Source organism: Mastigoproctus giganteus, chromosome 4, assembly GCF_048544385.1.
Source record: "Mastigoproctus giganteus isolate SK-2022 chromosome 4, ASM4854438v1, whole genome shotgun sequence".
Lineage (NCBI taxonomy): Eukaryota > Metazoa > Arthropoda > Arachnida > Uropygi > Thelyphonidae > Mastigoproctus > Mastigoproctus giganteus.
This window is the reverse complement of record NC_143578.1, coordinates 240,123,186-240,144,502: the sequence shown is the minus strand read 5'-3', so window position 1 is coordinate 240,144,502 and position 21,317 is coordinate 240,123,186. Positions and strand designations below refer to the sequence as shown.

Sequence of the window (21,317 nt, the reverse complement as noted above, 5' to 3'; positions counted from 1 at the left end):
ATACCTCCCTGTTTGAAGTCGGCAGTGAGGTGATTTGTGCCACTGTCGCTCTCCGGTTGGCTTAAACAACGCGAGAGAGACGTTCATCCATCATCTTTCTCCGCCTACAGTGCTGCCCAACTTATATCCCCCAGTCTGCAGTCTCCCCACCCATCGTGTCTACTTCTCACAGTGTATGCCCCACACAGTCGAAACTTAAAAGTACTAAAATTCTGTTCGCCCAATTTTTCGGCCTTATACACCTTTCTGCGTATAATGCCTACAGAGTCGATATATATATATATATATTTTTTTTTTTAATTTATTTATTCGTTTTATTTTATTTATCTATTTATTATTATTATTTTTTTTTTTTAGCCCTTGCCATTGAAATCCCAGGAAATTAGGTGGCAGGGCCTGCCAGAGTTCAAATTATGTGCTGGTGTACCTGGTCTGCCTCAACGGCGTGAAATGTGGTCAATGTTGGGTCCCATTAGGGGCTCACCGGCTAAATGACCAGATGAACAACGGTACACAATACTACACTGTACAATATCCATATACAGTACTTTTAAATCTCTGGCATTTACAGTGTACTGTATCACACGACAATGTCAACTCGCGGTGATGGGAGAAACCCCTGGTACCGTTTGACTTTCAACGCACTGAACACTGAGTGCTGTCCACGATGAGATGTTATTCTGGAAATGGCGTATTCCCAATACTGTCGAACGGGAATAGTGCAATTGCTGTACCACCTCCGCGATAGATTTACCAGGGCACTCACTATCATCACTCTTTCAAAGTCGGGATAAACGTCGTTAACTCACGATGTTTACCATACTGACATCGAATTACCGTCTACGTGAATGCAGTGTACCTATATACCTGACAAGCGGTGGGTTTGTCCACTAGCGAGAGAGGTGATAGCGTCACGTTGCCAGGGAATCAGGTGTCTCATGAATTCTATCCTTTCAGTGTATTGTCAAGTGTTGATGCTTGCAGAGTTTACTGTCAGCAGTCTCTGGTGCGTAGCACAATTCGTTGAACCGCCGTCCTCCCCACACCGGGTGGAAAAGACTTGAATTCGAGTCCCATCAATGACGTGAGGAATTTTTATGGTCCTTGTTCACAACGTGGCTGAGTTAGTCGGTGTCAGCGAGGGTATACATTGTTTTTTTCTTACCGAATCTTGGGTTTTTCGTCCAGTAAACAGAAAATTGACCACAGAAGACACGCTATTTACAGACACTATACACTGAGTAATGTGGTCTTAGTCGCTGGTGCCCTTAAAACCCTACTGTTACTATTACTGTCAACAGTGGGGGACTGCTGTTGAGAACTCCGTTTTTGATGGCAACGATTTGGCGCTGAGAATCGATCAATTCACGAAAGGCCTGTCGCTACGTACGGTGGGCGTTTTATGAGTATAACGCGCGTGCCAGAAAAGGCCTTGTAAGTTGGTAATTGCGGATAGTTTCATAATTTATAACTTTAATTTGCTCTGAAATTATATTCTTTGGAACTGCAGATAATGGCTGTTGATGTAATCTCAGCTGCCTATGCAATAATATTAACATGTGGTGGCATTTTTGGTTATGTAAAATCAGGTAAGTGTAATGCACGAAAATGTAATGTATTACGACAATGTTTTGGGGTTGTAAGAAGTTTACGCAATGTTGTGAGAAGATTGAAATGTGTGGGAATGCACACTTTTCTTAAGAAAATTTCTTAATATATGTTTTTATCTGTTCGTGTAGTGAAACAGCTATTTTTTAAATTCTTAAGAAATGTGTTGTGCTGCGTAACATAAAAGTGAGAAATTCAGCTGTTTCAGAAATTATGTAGTGTAATTTTCTAATTAAGGGTGAGGTTAGGGGATCACTCGGTCAATCAGGAAAGTTTTCTTATTAAAAATCGCTTTAATTGAAACAGTTTTTGCCTAGAACTAATCCGGCAATATACTGGGTATGTATAAAGCTGGCTCTGAACTTACATAAATAATAATAAAAAAAAAAAATCAAGCGTTTTTCCCCTAATTAAAACTTTTGACTGCTTATTATGGGGTATGTCAATTTTCAGCTATGAAGACACTTCCTGTTATATTCAATACCATTATGCAAGGCAGGAATAACCAAAGAACAATATGCCACTTACATGTAGAAGTATGAAAACAACAACCTTGAACACTGCTGCCTCTGTGGTGGTGATGGAGTGTTCCATTTAAGGCCATATTACGTGCAAACTTGAGAATAGCTCCATGGATTCAGATGGTCACTTTACGTAGTATCTCCACTCTGGCAGAACTTCTGATTGGGAGTTTGGATGCTCCTCAAATTGAAAACCTTGTGGTCGGGACTTGCCCTGATGCCAGGCTCAACTACCCTTGTAGTCTTCATAGTGCTCTCAATAACACGGAGAGATTAAGGTAGCTGTTTCCTGCTGATACTCTGGAGCTCTTTAGGGACTTCAAAATAGACTCGAACAGGTTCTGCTATGACAAAACCTACAGGAATCTCATTGCAGTGGAATTATATACAAAACTACAAATTTAATGAAGAAAGACATTCAGGAATGAAGAGTTATCATAACAAGAGACTTTGAGTGCCTATGAACTCTCAATAATAGGTGCTAAATAGTCTTCAAAAGATTCTAGAAAGACTGAGGAATACCATCGAGGTGAGAATGGATTGAGCAAGCTCAATGCTTATAGTATTCTTCCTCTTGTTCAGGCTATGTACATGGGAGCATAAATTCAAATTCAGGATGGTTGCAGGATAGATGTGCAGAGATTTGCCTTCAGCCAGTGGTCAGTTGATTGTTGGCACCAATTTCCATATGTTTTATGGAAGTAGGCAAATTCAAGAAAGAACTACAGGGTGTTTCATAAGTCCCAGAACATTGCACAAAATACACTAGCTTCTGCTATACATTAAAGGAGGTGGCAAAGGAAGTAAGCAAACCCTTAGCCGTAATTATCAAAGCATCCTTGGACTCAGGGGAAGCCCCTGAGATGTGCAAATGTATCCCCAATTCACAAAGGGGTATCTAAGGGTGACACGAGTAATTACAGACCTGTTAGTTTAACTTCTGTTCTGGGAAAAATAATCGAGTCACTGGTTAAAGATGCACTGCAGGATCATCTAGACAAGATTGCAGTAATAATTCAGACACAGTGTGGGTTTGTCTGACAACTTTGATTGGATATTATGATGTGGTGACAAAGGAACTGGATGCAAAAAATAATTTTGATATCATATACTTGGATTTCAGGAAAGCTTTTGATGCTGTTGCACATGGTAGACTACTGTACACATTGTATCAGTATGGTATTATGAGTAAGTTTAGCATTAGTAGAGGCATGTGATGCAAGAAAGCAAGCTTATCAGCATCAGAAAAAAAAAAAAAAAAACACTTCCATTTCACCCCTCCATTCGTTCGAAATACCTGTCCAGCTGAGCCTTAAATTTATTTAGGCTATCAATTTCCACAACAAGGGATGGAAGTCTCTTCCAACAACCAACTACCCGCTGGCTAAAGGCAAACTTCCGCACATCTATACTACATCTGTCTTTCCTCAATCTGAATTTATGCCCTCTCAGGTGATTATTCTGAGCATGAGGAAGAATCCCATCGGCATTGAGTATGCTCAAACCATTCAAGGCTTTATACACCTCTATCAGATCACCTCGCCGGTGCCTAGTCTCCAGACACTGTAATTTGCAAAAGTTAAGTCTTTCTTCGTAAGACCAACCCTTTGTTCCATTCACTAATCTTGTTGCCCTTCTCTGTACTCATCCCAGCAGCCTACAGACCTGTATACAGTACTCAAGGTGTAGCCTGACCATTGCCTTATATAAGGGAATTATCATCTCCTTATCCCTGCTAGAAAAATTCCTGTTTATTATTGACAAGACACCATGAGCTACTCTTGCAGCCCGCCTGCACTGCTCAGAGAACTTCATATCTGCCTGCACAATTACCCCAGGTCCTTTACATTCTCTACCACTGTCAGTGTAGTGCCATAGAGTTGGTATGTTGCTCTGGGGTTGCTGTTTCCCATATGTAGTACTTTACATTTGTCAATGTTAAACTTCATTTGCCACCTCTCAGCCCATCTGCTCAACCTTTCCAGGTCCTGTTGCAGCAGCAGCATTGCATCAGTAGTGTCCTTAACAACCCTGCCAATCTTTGTATCGTCTGCAAACTTGGACATTAAGCTTGATATACCATCATCAGTATCATTTATAAATACAGAAAACAGTAATGGACCCAACACTGAACCCTGAGGGACTCCACTAATAACATTAGTTCACAATGAGCAGTGTCCATTGATTACTACTCTGTCTTCTCCCCCTCAACCATCCCTTTATCCATAGCAGCAATTTGCCTCCAGTGCCACGCTGCTCCAATTTGTGCAGCAGTCTCCCATGTGCAACAGTATCAAAAGCCTTTCTAAGATTCAAATATATAATATCAAAGTTATTCCCTGCATCCAGTTCTTTTGTGACTACATCATAGTATCCAATCAAATTGGTGAGGCAAGACTCTCCCTTAAAAAAACCATGTTGTGTCCGAGCTGTAACTGAAGTCTTGTCTGGATGATCCTGCAGTGCTTCTTTAACCAGTGCCTCAATTAATTTTCCTGGAACAGAAGTTAAACTCACAGATCTATAATTACTTGTGTCAGCTTTTGATCCTCCTTTGTGAATTGGGATCACATTTGCACATCTCCAGTCTATGGGTACCTCCCCTAAGTTGCTACAAAGGATAAAAGGATGGTTGAGTGAGAGAAGACAGAGTGGTAATCAGTGGGCACTGCTCTTCATGCACTAATGTTATTAGTGGAGTCCCCCAGGGTTCGGTGTTGGGACCACTGTTGTTTTGTATATTTATCAATGATATTGATAAAGGTGTATCATGCTTAATGTCAAAGTTTGCAGATGATAAAAAGGTTGGCAGGGTTGTTAATGACAGTAATGGCAGTGTACTACTGCAACAGGATCTAGAACATTTGGCCAGATGGGCTGAGAAGTGGCAACTGAAGTTGAACATTGTCAAATGCAAAGTACTGCATATGGGTAGAAGTATCTTCAGAGAAACGTGCCATCTGTGTGGTACTACACTTAGGGCGATAGAAAATGAAAAAGACCTGGGTGTAATTGTGGAGTCAGATGTGGAATTTTCTGAGCAGTGCAGACAGGCTGCCAGAGCAGGTCATGTGGTATTGTTAATGATATTCAGAATTTTGCTAGTTGGGAAAAGGAGGTGATTATTCCTTTGTATAAGGAAATGGGCTGGCCACGTCTTGAGTACTGCGTACAAGTACAGAGAAGGGCAACAAGATTGGTGAGGGGAACCAAAGGGTGGTCTTATGAAGAAAGGCTAAAGTTCTGCAAATTGCAGCATCTAGGGAATAGGCACCTGCAAGGTAATAATAACCTGCATGTTATTATTACAAGTGGTCAGGTTGGGATTGTGCACTGTCCACATCAGTATTGGCAAAGATCTGCCAATACAATGGTTAGAGAAAATGTGGCTGAGATAATTTTCGAACTTCAGATTCATGATGTGCAGGTGCTCCATCCTGCAGAAAATAAATTTCATGGGTTATATCATTGATTGAGGTGTATCTGATTGAGGTGTATGAGGCCTTGAATGGGTTGAGCAGGCTCAATTCTGATGGGATTCTTGCTCCTTCTCAGATTACGAACCTGAGGGGCCATAAATTCAAATTGAGGAAAGATAGTTATAGAATAGATGTGTGGAAATTTGCCTTTAGCCAGCGGGTAGTTGATTGCTGGAACAAACTTCCATCTGTTGTTGTGGAAGTTGATAGCTTAAATAAATTCAAGGCAAACGTTTAGAGGGAATGGATGTGTGAAATTTTTTTTTTTTTTGCGCTGATTTACTTACTACAACAGTACAACAATATCATGTGGTTTTGGCATCATGTACATCTCTATGACATCTGCTGTTGTCATGGCATAAGATAATTCTCCATGTACAGTGTTGAAACCAACACAACAGTGTGTGTAATCATTGGCGAATGCATCCTAAATTCATTTTTTTCAGTTCATCAAGAAGTGCTATGTGATATTCCACAACCTTGGCTTTGACATGCTCCCACAGGTTATTATTACTAGTGGTCAGGTTGGGATTGTGCACTGTCCACATCAGTGTTGGCAAAGATCTGCCAATACAATGGTTAGAGAAAATGTGGCTGAGATAATTTTCGAACTACAGATTCATGATGCGCAGGTGCTCCATCCTGCAGAAAATAAATTTCATGGGTTATTCCATGTCTCTCAACAGGGTTAGGCTGTTGGTATCCCATAATTAGGCATTAGTAGAGGCATGTGATGCAAGAAAGCAAGCTTATGCAGCATCAGCCAAAAAAAAAAAAAAAAACCCTCTCCCATTTTTACCCCTCCATTCGTTCCAAATGCCTGTCTAGCTCAGCCTTAAATTTATTTAGGCTATCAACTTCACAACAAAAGATGGAAGTCTGTTCTACCAATCAACTACCCACTGGCTAAAGGCAAATTTCCACACATCTATGATACAATTATCTTTCCCCAGTTTGAATCTATGCCCCCTCAAGTACTTAATCTGAGCAAGAGGAAGAATTTGATCAGCATCCAGCTTGCTCATCCCATTCAAGGCCTTATACATCTCAATCAGATCACCTTGCAGGTGCCTACTCTCCAGGCACTGCAATTTGCAGAACTTAAGCCTTTCTTGGTAAGATGACCCCTTTGTTCCCCTCACCAATCTTGTTCCCCTTCTTTGTACTCGTTCTAGCAACTGTACATCCTTCCTAAAATGAGGCCTCCAGACCTGTACACAGTACTCTAGGTGTAGCCTGCCATTGCCTTATATAACAGGATAATCACCTCCCTGTCCCTGCTAGCAAAATTCCTATATATTATTGACAACATTCCATGACCTGCCCTGGCAGCCCATTTGCACTGCTCAGCAAACTTCATATTTGACTGCACAATTACCCCCAGGTTCTTTTCGTTCTCTACCACTGTGAGTGTAGTACCACAGAGTTGAGACGTCACTCTGGGGTTACTGCTTCCCATATGTAGTACTTTGCATTTGTCAATGTTAAACTTCAGTTGCCACTTCTCAGCCAATTTGCCCAACTTATCTAGATCCAGTTGGAGTAGCATACTGTCTTTACTGTTGTTAACAACCCTGCCACTCTTTGTATCATCTGAAAACTTTGACATTAAACCTGATATACCTTCATTGATATCATTGATAAATATACAAAACAACAATGGGCCCAACACCGAACCCTGGGGAACTCCACTAATAACTTTTGACCACGAAGAGCAGTGTCCATTGATTACCACTCTCTGTTGTCTCTCACTCGACCATCCTTTTATCCACTGTGTATCAACTTACCCCTAATGCCATACCTCTCCAATTTGTACAACAGTCTTCCATGTGCAACAGATCAAAAGCTTTTCTGAAATCCAAGTATATGATATCAAAATTATTTTTGGCATTCAGTTCCTTTGTGGCCACATCATAGTATCCAATCAAATTGGTCAGACAAGACTTCCCTTTAACGAACCCATGCTGTGTCTTAACTCTTACTGCAGTCTTGTCTACCTAATCCTGTAATGCTTTTTTAACCAGTGATTCTATTATTTTCCCTGGAACACAAGTTAAATTAACAGGTCTATAGTTACTTGTGTCACCTTTTGAATCCCCTTTAGGTGACACCCTTGGATACTGGTGGCAAATGCTTTCAGCATCTCTTAAGAGATAATACTAAAATGGCATAATAATGCAAGGATTTCAAAGTTTATGTAGCATCTTCCATCAAAAATAATATAATTAAATAAAAATAATAATAAACATGTTTTCATCCAAAATTTACCTCATTGCCCTTTAAATTTTCATCTGGTGTTTTGGAAGTGGGTAGTTTGAATGAATGGTACAGACAAGAGCATTGCGATTAGTGATGGGAACAAAAGGTGCTCTTACCAGGAAATGCTTTAGTTCTGCAAACCTCAATTCTTGGAGACTAGGCACTTGGGAGGAGTTTTGATTCAGGTGTTTAGGGCTTTAAATAGATTGACTAAGCTCAGTGCTGATGGGAATCTTTCCTCTTTAACTACGTACACGATGGGACATAAATTCAGATGTAGGAAGAATATTTGCAAGATCAGTGTGCAGAAATTTGCCTTCAGCCAATGGTAGTTGATTGTTGGAACAACCTTCTATCTGGTGTTGTTGAAGTGGATAATTTGAATGAATTCAAGGAGTAACTAGACAAACTATTAGAGGTGATGGATAGGTGATATTGGGAAGGTTTTTTTTGGTTGATGCTGTATAAGCTTGCTTACTTGCATCGTTGTCACTACTAATAATAATAAATTTAAGGATGGAACTAGTCAAATTATTATTTTTTTTTTTTTTTGTTTTTGTTTTTTTGGCTGATGCTCTATAAACCTAGCTGATATACTTCAGGACTAGCCTAAGACTGACTTGTTTGAGTTGAAAAGTGCAAATAACATGTCCAGGCCACCAAGATAAAATTTTTGATTTTTGGTCTTTTTGTTCGGCAAGCCAAAAGCTCTTCTGTTGCTGCTGAGACTTCAGTTCTTTGAAGTACAGATGGGAAGCCACAATCTGTATTCCAGATAGTGGCTGAAGGACTAGCTAATATGTACGTTGTTGGGCATGCTTAGAAATGTGTAAAGCACCTATTGTCTTACATCCACATGTAACAACTCTATTCCCAGTGTCTGATCAGTATCAAATTAAATTTTTTCAATATATGTTTTGTTTATCCCTGGAAAGATTGTAGGTCAGATTTAAATTCTGAAGCCTCAGTCCCCCCCCCCCCCCAGAAACATTACTATAAATTGAGGACATCATTTCTAATTCTCAGAATTTGTAAACACTTCAGAAACATAATACAGAGGCTTTTTTTTTTCCATAATGGAATACTCCTGAAATGTAATGTATGCAATGCTATGAGATGGCAGACACTTCTAACTTTTTTTCCATCCAAAGTATTCAGAAAGTTTTTTATTTTGTTGAAATAAGATGTAGACATAGTGTTCATTAGTATATCTGATATTAGTAATTTCAAAATTAACTTTTTTTTTTTTTAATAGGAAGTGTTCCTTCCTTAGCTGCAGGTTTGATTTTTGGTTCGCTTATGTTTTATGGTACATATCAGACATCAAATAATCCAAATGATTACCATTTATCTTTGGGTAAGTATGCAGTTTTTTTTTATTGTTGCTTAAATAAATATATTGACTGATTTAGATAATTGAAAGAATTGATTCTGAATATGCCATAGTACAATGTTGGATGTTGAAGAGATGCTGCCTAATGGGTAACTAATTCCAGATTTTTTAATTTAAAAAAATTCATGCCTTTTATTGTTATAATAATTCATGCCATTCATTCATTTTATCGTTATAATAATTCATAATAATGTAAGAGTAATAATAACGATCCTTTATTAATATAGTAACCACCATAAGGCACTACACTTGTGTGTAATAGTTTTGGCTTGATAGGCCAATCCACCTGCCATGAAATTCACTTGCTTAATTTATTTCAGTTTTGTGAGATGTAGCATGCACTTTTCACTATGCATTTTATACTATGGACAAGTAAGTGGCCTGGGATCAGAATATGATATGTGAAACTGTATTAGTTAATTGGGCTGCTTTATTTGAACACCCCCTTTAAATGTTTCCTGTAGAAAAAGACATGTTTCATTTTGACAATGAAAGAGTGATCAGCTAGGTAATCACAAGAGTTAGTTCACATTTCTTCTTAAACCTAGTTGGTCTAGTTAGTTTAGATAGAAACAGCCATTGATTGATAGAATTGAAGGCTTTTGAAAGATCAAGGAACAAGTCCATGATATAGTAGCCTGCTTCTAGGTTGTCAATGACTCGGGAACAGAAATCAGCAGTTGCTAGGTCAGTGGATATATTTGGGCTGTAGGCATATTGTTATGGATGAATTACTTGGTTGCTCTGTAAAAATAACATTACTCTACTGTAAAGAATTTTTTCAAGTAATTTTACAGAGGTTGAAATTAAGGTAATTAGATGGAAGTTGTTAATACAACTCATGTTGGTAGCCTTGGGAACTGAAATGAAGACAGTTTTCTTGAATTGATATGGATATCTTCTAGATTGAAAGAAAAGGTTAAAAATGTTTTAATGGGTCCAGAATTAAAAGTACATTGAGAACAGCAGAGGTGATTCTGTCATAGCCAGGTGCACCTCTTTCTTCAGTTTCTCAGTTAGTTTTTTCTCGGTTGGTGACTGGAGTAGGGTAAAAAGAGTCTGATTGTCAAGGAGAGGCTAGAGAATGATCATGATGGTATGATTTGCCAGTCTTAAAAGAGTTCCTCTACACTTGATGAGAAATAGTTTCAGAAAACTTCACCCTTTTCAAAGTTACCTGTCATTGTCGATCTACATACCTTTGCTTTTGATTTCCTATCAGGTAAAAACGTATTCAGTACTTCCCATTTTTAATACTCGTCACTGCTCCTGCAAGTTCTCTCTCATAAAAATTTCTCTTTTCTTTCCAAATACAGTCAGCTACTCTGTTTCTATAAGACATATCTATCCTTGTCAACTGTGTTCTCTCTGCTATTCTCACTAAACTATCTGATTTTTTAGCATGTTTTGATTTTCTTTGGAAATAAGGACAGATCATTTTAGCAATTACTTTAAAGTGATAGACTTTTGTGCATTTCTTTATAATGAATACATCTTTCAAAGCAATCAAAGAAGGATATAAATGGGTGATCAGTTAGTATTAGCATTAGTTGAGGCATATGATGCAAGAAAGCAATCTTACACAGCATCAGCCAAAAAAAAAAAAAAAAAAAGCCCTTCCCATTTCACCCATCTGGTCACTCCAGATGTTTGTCTAGTTCAGCCTGAAATTTATTTAAGCTGTCAACTTCGACAACAACAGATGGAAGTCTGTTCCAGCAATCAACTACCTGCTGGCTAAAGGCAAACTTCTGCACATCTGTTATACAACTGTCTTCCTCAATTTGAATCTATGCCCCCTCAGGTTCTTAATCTGAGCAAATGCAAGTATCCCGTCAGCGTTGAGCCTGCTCAAACCATTCAAGGTCTTATACACCTCGATCAGATCAACTCGCAGGTGCCTAGTCTCCAGATGCTGCAACTTGCTGAACTTAAGCCTTTCTTCATAAGCGCACCCCTTTGTTCCTCTCACCAATCTCGTTGCCCTTCTCTGTACTCGTTCCAGCAGCTCTACATCCTCCCTAAAATGAGGCCTCTAGCCCTGTATGCAGTACTCAAGGTGTGGCCTGACCTTTGCCTTATACAAAGTGATAATCACCTCCTTGTCTCTGCTAGCAAAATTCCTATATATCATTGACAAAACTCCATGTCCTGCTCTGGCAGCCCATCTGCACTACTCCGAGAACTTCATGTTTGACTGCACAGTTACCCCCAGGTGTTTTTCATTCTCCACCTCCCTGAGTGTAGTACCACACAGTTGGTACATTTCTCTTGAGTTACTGCTACCCATATGGAGTACTTTGCATTTGTCAATGTTAAACTTCAATTGCCACTTCTCAGCCCATCTGCCTAACTTTTCTAGATCCTATTGCAGTAGCATGCTGTCTTTACTGTCATTAACAACCCTGCCAACCTTTGTATCATCTGCAAACTTGGACATTAAGCATGATATACCTTTATCGATATCATTGATAAATACACAAAACAACAATGGACCCAGCACTGAACCCTGGGGGACTCTGCTAATAATATTAGTCCATGTAGATCAGTGTCCATTTATTACCACTCTAATATAAGTAACTTCCCTTAATGCCATACCGCTCCAATTTGTACAGCAGTCTTCCATGTGCAACAGTATCAAAAGCTTTCCTGAAATCCAAGTATAGCATATCAAAATTATATTTTGCATTCAGTTCTTTTGTGACCACATTGTAGTATTCATTCAAATTGGTTAGACGAGACTTCCCCTTAACAAACCCATGCTGTGTCTGAACTATTACTGCTTGATACAGGATCTCCTTGTCTAGGAGATCCTGTATCATCTCTTTAGCCAGTGACTCCATTATTTTTCCTGGAACACAAGATAAACTAACAGTTCTATAATTATTTGTGTCACCCTTTGAACCCCCTTTGCGAATTGGGGATACATTTGCACATCTCCAGTCCATAGGGATCTCCCATGACTCAAAGGATGCGCTCGTTAATTATGGCTAAAGGTTTGCTTACTTCCCTTGCTGCCTCCTTCATTATAACTGGATAGATTCCATCTGCCTCAGTTGCCTTTTTTATGTTTAACTTCAACAATTTCTCCTCCACTTTGCTCTCAGTTATTACAAAATCACTTATCTCCTTGTTAAGAGTTTGATAAACTTCTGGCATTCCCCTCTTTGAATAACTCATGTGTGAATGTAGATGCAAAATACTCATTGTTTATCAGCTACTTGAGCAGAATCATAAATAGTCGAACTAGCTATGTTAAGTGGAACAATCAGATTCATCCTATGAAAGAGATTCTTGCACTGCTTCTATTAGAATGAGCAGAAGCCTGAAAAACAAGATGCATGTTATTTCAGAGACTGCTGGGAGCCATTGCGGTACAAGTAAACACATGGGTTGTGTTAGGGTAGCTAAGAATAGAAACAGGTGCAGGTATACTTGCGTGTACACCAATGCTAGGAGTTTAGTAAATAAATTTGATGAATTTGAGGTATTGCTCAAAACATCGAAGGCAGATATTGTTGGGATATCAGAGACGTGGTGTCACACAGATATAAGGGATGCAGAACTGCAATTTGGGGAGTACAACGTCTACAGAAAGGATAGACAGGATAGGAAGGGGGGAGGGGTTATGCTATTAGTTAAGAAACACATAAAAACCAAGGAAGTGAAGCCAGTCAACATCGCTGGACAGTGCAGTGTGGAGTCAGTTTGGTGTGACATAAATATTGGGAGATCAAAATTGAGAGTAGGAGTGTGCTATAGGCCTAATGACTCTGATGAGTATAATAATGAACTGTACAGGGAAATAGAGTGAGCCAGTAAATCAGAGTGTTTTATAATGGGAGATTTTAATTTCCCAGATATTGACTGGAATTTGGGGGCTGGTTACTCACACACTAGCAGGGCTTTTGTGGATTTATTGGATGATTGTTTTCTACATCAGCATGTTCGGGAGGCAACTAGAGGGAGTAATACTCTTGATTTGATTATGAGCAGTGATTCTTCATGCATTAAGAATCTGCAGATAAATGAACCACTAGGTGGCAGTGATCACAGTGTGCTGAAGTGGGATTTACTCAAAGAGGTAACTACCATTAGGGGTAAAGGGAAGGGTTATTGCTTCCGTAAAGGCGACTACAATGGACTGAGACAGTATTTAAATTCTATACAGTGGGACCAACTGATGATGTTACCAACAGCAAATTCAAAATGGGAAGCATTCGAAGAACTTATCTTGGAAGCTACTAGGCTTTACATACCAACTAAGAAATATTGTTCAAGGTTTAGGCCAAAATGGATGTCAGATGAACTAATGAGGCATATGGCAGAGAAGAAAAATGCATGGGATACATACAAATTAACACATGACACAGAAGCCTATGATAGATACAAGTTGATATGCAACCAAGTTACAAAGGAGGTTAGGCAGGCGAAGGCAGATTACGAGAAATCCTTGGCAAGGGATGCAAAGAAAAACAGCAAAGAGTTTTTTACTTATGTAAACTCTAGAAGGAAGGGGATGAATCAGATTGGTCCACTTGATATTGATGGGTCAAGTGTCGATGATCCTGCTCAGGTAGCTAACAAACTAAATGAATATTTTGCATCGACATTCACACATGAGGAGTTATTCAGCGAGGGGAATGCCAGAGGTGTATTCAATTCTAGCAGTAAGCTACAGAATCTTGAAATAACTGGGAGTAAAGTGGAGGAGAAACTGTTGAAGATAAACACAAGAAAGGCACCCGGGGGTGGATGGGATCTATCCAGTTATATTAAAGGAGGCAGCAAAGGAAGTAAGCAAACCCTTTGCCATAATTATGAGAGCTTCCTTGGACTCAGGGGAGGTACCCATAGACTGGAAATGTGCAAATGTGACCCCAATTCACAAAGGAGGATCAAAGGCTGACACAAGTAATTATAGACCTGTGAGCTTAACTTCTGTTCCAGGAAAATTAATGGAGGCACTGGTTAAAGAAGCACTGCAGGATCATTTAGACAAGACTTCAGTTATAGCGCAGACACAGCATGGTTTTGTTAAGGGGAAGTCTTGCCTGACCAACTTGATTGGATACTATGATGCAGTCACAAAAGAACTGGATGCAGGGAATAACTTTGATATTATATACTTGGATCTTAGAAAGGCTTTTGATACTGTTGCACATGGAAGACTGCTACACAAATTGGAGCAGTGTGACATTGGAGGCAAATTGCTGCTATGGATAAAGGGGTGGTTGAGGGGGAGAAGACAGAGAGTGGTAATCAATGGACACTGCTCATCGTGGACTGATGTTATTAGTGGAGTCCCTCAGGGCTCAGTGTTGGGTCCATTATTGTTTTCTGTATTTATAAATGATATTGATGATGGTATATCTGGCTTAATGTCCAAGTTTGCAGACTATACAAAGGTTGGCAGGGTTGTCAAGGACACTACTGACACTATGCTGCTGCAACAGGATTTGGAAAGGTTGAGCAGATGGGCTGAGAGGTGGCAAATAAAGTTTAACATTGACAAATGTAAAGTACTACACATGGGAAACAGCAACCCCAGAGCAACGTATCAACTTTGTGGTACTACACTGACAGTGGTAGAGAATGAAAGGGACTTGGGGGTGGTTGTGCAGGCAGATATGAAGTTCTCTGAGCAGTGCAGACGGGCTGCAAGAGTAGCTCATGGAGTATTGTCAATGATATACAGGAATTTTTCCAGCAGGGATAAGGAGGTGATTATTCCATTGTATAAGGCGATGGTCAAGCCACACCTAGAGTACTGTATACAGGTCTGGAGGCCTCATTTCAAGAAGGATGTAGAGCTGCTGGAACGAGTACAGAGAAGGGCAACAAGATTAGTGAATGGAACAAAGGGGTGCTCTTACGAAGGAAGGCTTAAGTTTTGCAAATTACAGTGTCTGGAGACTAGGCACCAGCGAGGTGATCTGATAGAGGTGTATAAAGCCTTGAATGGTTTAAGCATGCTCAATGCTGATGGGATTTTTCCTCTAGCCCAGAAAAATCACCTGAGAGGGCATAAATTCAAATTGAGGAAAGACAGATGTAGGATAGACATGCGGAAATTTGCCTTTAGCCAGCGGGTGGTTGGTTGGTGGAACAGACTTCCATCCCTTGTGGTGGAGGTTGACAACCTAAATAAGTTTAAGGCTCAGCTGGACAGGTATTTTGAACGAACAGAGGGGTGAAGTGGAAGTGGGTTTTTTTTTTTTTTTGGCTGATGCTGCATAAGCTTGCTTTCTTGCATCAAATGCCTCTACTAATGCTAATGCTAATGCTAATCCTCTTCCTTCTAGAGTTTACCTAAGTAAAGAACTCTTTGCATCCTTTGCCAAAGATTTCTTGTAATCTGCCTTCGCCTGCTTAACCTCCTTTGTGACTTGATTACAAGACTAGCTTATATCTTCTGTAGGCTTCTGTGTCACCTGATAATTTATATGCATCCCATGCATTTTTCTTTTCTGCCACGAGCCTCATTAATTCATCCGACATCCATTTAGGGTTGAACCTTGACAGTATTTCTTAGTTGGTATGAAAAGCCTAGTAGCCTCCAAGATTATGTCCCTGAAGGCTTTCCATTTAGAATTCACCATTAGTAACATCATAAGTTGAGATGTATAGAATTTAAAAACTTTCTGAGACCACTAGTCACCTTTATGAAAACAAAAACCCTTCCCTTTACCCTTGATTGTAGTTACATCTTTAAGTAAATCCCACAGTACACTGTGATCACTGTCACCTAGTGGTTCCTTTATCTGCAAATTCTTAATGCATGAATAATCACTGCTGATAATCAGATCAAGGGTATTACTCCCTCTGGTTGCCCCTCGAACATGTTGCTGTAGAAAACAATCCTACAATAAATCCACAAAAGTCTTGCTAGCATGCGAGTTACCAATCCACAAGTTCCAGTCAATATCTGGAAAGTTAAAATCCCCAATTACAAGACATTCTGATTTACTGGCCCATTCTGTTTCTCTGCACAACTGTTCATTGTACTCATCAAAGTCGTTAGGCTTATAACATACTCCTACTCTCATTTTCCCTTTCCCAGTGTTTATGTCACATCAAACAGATTCAACATTGCACGGTCCAACTGGATGTCAACTGGATGCACTTCCTTAGATTTTGTGTTTCTTAACTAACAGCATAACCCCTCCTCCCTTCCTACCCTATCTGTTATTTCTGTACACATTGTACTCCCCAAATTCCAATTCTGCACTGCTTATATCTGTGTGACACCACATCTCTGATATCTCAACATCTGCCTTTGATGTCTTGATCAGCACTTCAAATTCATCAATTTTATTTACTATACTTCTAGCATTAGTGTACATGCGTGTATACATGCACTTGTTCTTGCACTTAGTTGTAATGGTTGGAGAAGGACAGGGGAAATATGTGGAACAATATGGGTTGCATAGGCAGAATCAGAGAGGGGAAAGGTTGGTGGTGTTTTGTGAACAGAAAGATATAATGGTAGCCAATACTTGGTTTAGACAGCATAAAGGAAGGAAAAATATACAGGGAAAATGCCTGATGACAGAAGTAGAATTCAGCTGGATTATATCTTTGTTTGGGACAGATACAGAAACAGTGCAAAAACACTCATACATACTCAGGAACAGACATATATTGTGATTACAATATTGTAATAATGGATGTGGAATTAAAAGTTGAAAAGGATTAGAGGGGGCACAGAAAGATAGAACTGCAATAATTAAAGACAAACACCAGCCAAGGAATTAAAAATTTACTATAAAAATAAAATATACAGAAATAAAATATAATGGAAACACTATCGGAAGACTAAAATATTACAATAAATTACGATAAAATAAACTACGATAAAAACATTAAAAATATAGTTAAAAATACCGAAGCAATAAAATTATCTAAAATAAACTGGATTAAAAGCGATAAAACCTGAAGCTTTTGGAGACTGCTGTCTCCTTCTTCAACAGTATGAAGAATACCATTGCCTTATATAAGGGGATAATCACCTCCTTATCCCTGCTAGAAAAATTCTTGTATATCATTGACAAGACACCATGAACTACTCTTGCATACTGTCTGCACTGCTCAGAAAACGTTATATCTGACTGCTTAATTACCCCCCAGGTCCTTTTCATTCTCTACCATTGTCAGCGTAGTACCAACAGTTGATATGTTACTCTGGGGTTACTGCTACCCATATGCAGTACTTTATATTTTTCAATGTTAAACCTCAGTTGCCACCTCTCAGTCCATCTGCTCAATGTTTCTAGATCCTCTTGCAGTAGTGTACTGCATTAACAACCCTGCCAGCCGTCGTATCATCTGTAAACGTAGACATTACACCTGATATGCTGTAATCAGTATCTTTAATGAATACAGAAAACGACAATAGACCCAACACTGAACCCTGGGGAACTCCACTAATAACATTAGTCCATGAAGATCATTGTCCATTGATTACCTCCCTCTGTCTTCTCCCACTCAACCATCCCTTAATGCCATACTGCTCCAATTTGCACAGTAGTCTTCCATGTGCAACGGTATCAAAAGCTTTCGTAAGATCCAAGTATACGATATCAAAATTATTTTTTGCATCCAGTTCCTTTGTGACCACATCAAATTGGTCAGACAAGATTTCCCCTTAACAAACCCATGCTGTGTTCAAACTATAACCGAAATGTTGTCTAGATGATCCTGCAGTGATTCTTTAACCAGTGCCTCCATTAATTTCCTCAGAACAGAAGTTAAACTAACAGGTCTGTAATTACTTGTGTCACCCTTTGATCCTCCTTTGTGAATTGGAGTCACATTTGCACATCTCCAGTCCATGGATACTTCTCCTGAGTTCAAGGAAGCTCCCTATCCTCCCAGGTGCCTTTTTTATGTTTATCTTCAACAATTTTTCCTCCACTCTGCTCAGAGTTATTAAAAAATCATTTAACTCGCTACCATAGTTTAATACACCTCTGCTATTCCACTCCATGAATAACTCCTCATGTGTAAATGTCGATGCAAAATACTCATTCACTTTGTTAGCTACCTGAGTAGGATCATCAACAGTTCAACCATATGATTTAATCTATGAAGAATACGAGCATTGGGAAAAAGGAAAGAGGGGAAAGTACATATATTCCTTCCCTTGGAGTGTTATAGAGGTAAAGAATACGAAGTACCAAGAAAATAAGAGGAAATAAGGGAGAAATGATTGGAATATATGGGAATTATGTGGGAAAAAATTGATATTGTAGAAATAATGAATCAGGACAGCTTGGGGCATCATAATGGAGCAAGAGGTAATCACAGCATTAAAGTAAATAAGGTATATTGATGCAATATTAGAAAGTTTATAAGATTATTACTAAGGGAAGTGAACTTAAGACAATTAACAGAATTATGTTAATAATTAGCATTAACATAGATTTCAAGACCACAGTAATGACATCAGTATAAAAGAAAAGTCATGCAGTAAAATGCAGAGATTTTATAATTATAAATTTGGTACTGCCTGTGACAAAGGTGATGTTAAGAATATTAAATAGAAGGATGGAGGAAAATGTGGGAAGAGGACAGTTCCGTTTTCAGGTGGGGGGGTGGGAACAAGGGATGCAATAGGCATGATGAGAATGCCGACAGAAAGACATCTGGAAGTGAAAAAAATATGTATATATTATATTTTATAGATTTTGCAAAGGTTTTTAATCAGGTAGACTTTGTTAAATTATTGAATATATTGGAAAAGGCAGGAATAGGAAACGACAGAAGAATAATTAGTAGATTACATTGGGGACAAAAAGTAATAGAGTAGGGCAAGGTAATGCTGTAAGTGTAGAGACAGGAAGAGGTACTAGTATTAGCAATGGCCACATGGTGCAAGGAAGCCTATGGCTTATACTGATTTTTTTTTTTTTTTTTGATTTGGTAGTTATTGGCGCATCGGCTTCTGTGGCCATATTGCACCTCCCAAGGTTTTTGCAGTACTTTGATCCAAGCCCGAGGCGGGAATCGAACCCGCGACCTTTGGGTTGCCGGGCAGGTACTTTACCCACTCGGCTAGCCCGGTCGGCATGGCTTATACTGCACCAGCCAAAAAAAATTAAAAAAATAAAATAATAATAATAATAAAAAAAAAGAATAAATAAAATAATAAGAAGAAGAAAATTAAAAAAAAAAAAATAAAATAATAATAAGAGAAAAGGAAATAGATAACCTGTATAACTTGCTGGCTAAAATAAAACTTCCTGCAATCCAGCCTAAACATCTCCCCCTGTAACTTGAAATTTCATCCTCATTCATTTTGCTTATGCCTCTCAGAGCCTTAAACACCTCATTCAAGTCTCCTCTATGGTGCCTAGTTTCCAAGCTCTGCAACCCACATATTCAAAGTCTGTCCTTATATGGACAACTTTTTGCCAATCTCACCAGGTGAGTTACCCGTCTTTGGACCCTTTCAAGAAGCACAATGTCTTTCTTTAGGTGCAGTCTCCATACGTGAACACAATATTCCAAGGGTGGCCTTATAAACCTTATATAGTGGGACTATAACATCCTTATTTCTACTAGCAATTGTTTGACAAATTGATAGGACACTGTGGGCCTTTCTTGCAGCTTGTCTACAATCCTTGGAGAACTTCATGTCTGACTATATCATAACACCCAAGTCCCTTTCCTCCACTACCGGCTTTAGTTCAACTCCACCAAGTGTATAAGTTATTTTGGGGTTACTGTTCCTCAGGTGTAATACTTGACATTTTGCTGAATTAAAGCATAGCTGACATTTTTCTGACCATCCCTGAAGTCTGTCTAGGTCACTCTGAAGAAGCTCTGTTTGGCGGTGATCATTAACTACTCTACCAATCTTTACGTTATCTGCAAATTTAGACATCACGCCCTCTATCCCTTCATCAATGTCATTTATGAAAATCAAAGACAACAGTGGTCCTAATACTGATCCTTGGGGAACCCCACTTCTTACATCAACTCAATCTGAGGAATAACCATTTATCACAGCCTCCTTCCCTGAAGCTATCCAGCTATCCATCTAAGGAATTTTCTTGTGATTCCAACCTGCTCCAGCTTATAGGGTAACTGCTCATGTGGGACTGAGCAAATGCTTTGCTGAAATCCAAATAAACTATGTCGAAATTATTCCCTAAGTCCGGCTCTTGAGTGACCCTGTCAAAATAGCTAATCAGATTAGTTAAACATGATTTTCCATTTATAAAACCATGCTGAATATCCTTCAAAATTCCATTTCTGTCCAAATGATCCTGAATTCCACCCTTGATCATTGTGTCCACGATTTTACCTAATACTGAAGTTAGACTGACTGGCCGGTAAGTTCCCACTTCACTCTTAGAACCGATAGGGGTTGTTATCTGTCACCAATTTTATTTAATGTATACATAGAAGAGATGGTTAAAGAGAAATATTGATGATGGAGAATTGTAGGAGGTGAAGGTGGAGAAAAGGTTATTGAGAGTTAGATTTGCAGATAATGCGTCAAGGTGGCAGATTCTGAGGAAGGATTGCAGAAATTGGTTAACGGGATAAAGGAAAGTTGTGATAGGTTTGCATTGAGAATAAATGTCGAGTAGACAAAGGTTATGAGAGTGGGAAGAGAAAGATGCGAGTCAAATATTGAAATAGGAGGAGTTAGAGAATGGAACAGGTGAGCAAGTATAGGTTTTTGGGAAGCCAAAAGGCCTATACTTTGCTTCTTCTAATGGTAGAAGAAGCAAAGATAGGCAGAGAAATGAGAACAGCAATGGATAAAAAGCTAATGAGAAGCAAAGGAGAATATTATGTAGAAGTTAGGAATTAGTTTAAAGAAAAGATTGGTATGATGTTTTGTATGGAGTGTGGTACTTTCTGGAGCAGAGACATGGACAATAAGAATGGAAGATATTAGAAAATTGGGACATTTTGAGATACGAACATGGAGGAGGATGGAAAAGATAAGATAGGATGGGTTGATAAAGTGAGAAATGAGGTTTTGAGAATGGTGGCTGAAAGAGATGTTTGAATGAAATAATCAGAAGGCTGAAGAGAAAT

The 21,317-nt window shown here is 39.0% G+C and overlaps 1 protein-coding gene across 1 annotated transcript; it reads left to right on the top strand.

The window, feature by feature from the left end:
• The first annotated feature begins 1,340 nt into the window (after window positions 1-1,340).
• On the top strand, window positions 1,341-19,071 carry LOC150087555 (transmembrane protein 14C-like). The gene is made up of 3 exons (XM_090372534.1): window positions 1,341-1,589; window positions 9,123-9,224; window positions 18,947-19,071. The coding sequence occupies exons 1-3, from the start codon at window positions 1,514-1,516 to the stop codon at window positions 19,069-19,071; spliced, it is 303 nt and encodes a 100-aa protein (XP_090228660.1). The 5' UTR covers window positions 1,341-1,513.
• The last annotated feature ends 2,246 nt before the right edge of the window (window positions 19,072-21,317 follow it).

Bases quoted from the DNA above. Each gene is read 5' to 3' on its own strand.
- LOC150087555 (XM_090372534.1), top strand. From the start codon at position 1,514: ATGGCTGTTGATGTAATCTCAGCTGCCTATGCAATAATATTAACATGT. The intron at 1,590-9,122 runs GTAAGTGTAATG...TTTTTTTAATAG, and splicing joins TTTTGGTTATGTAAAATCAG to GAAGTGTTCCTTCCTTAGCT. The intron at 9,225-18,946 runs GTAAGTATGCAG...TATATTTTATAG, and splicing joins TGATTACCATTTATCTTTGG to ATTTTGCAAAGGTTTTTAAT.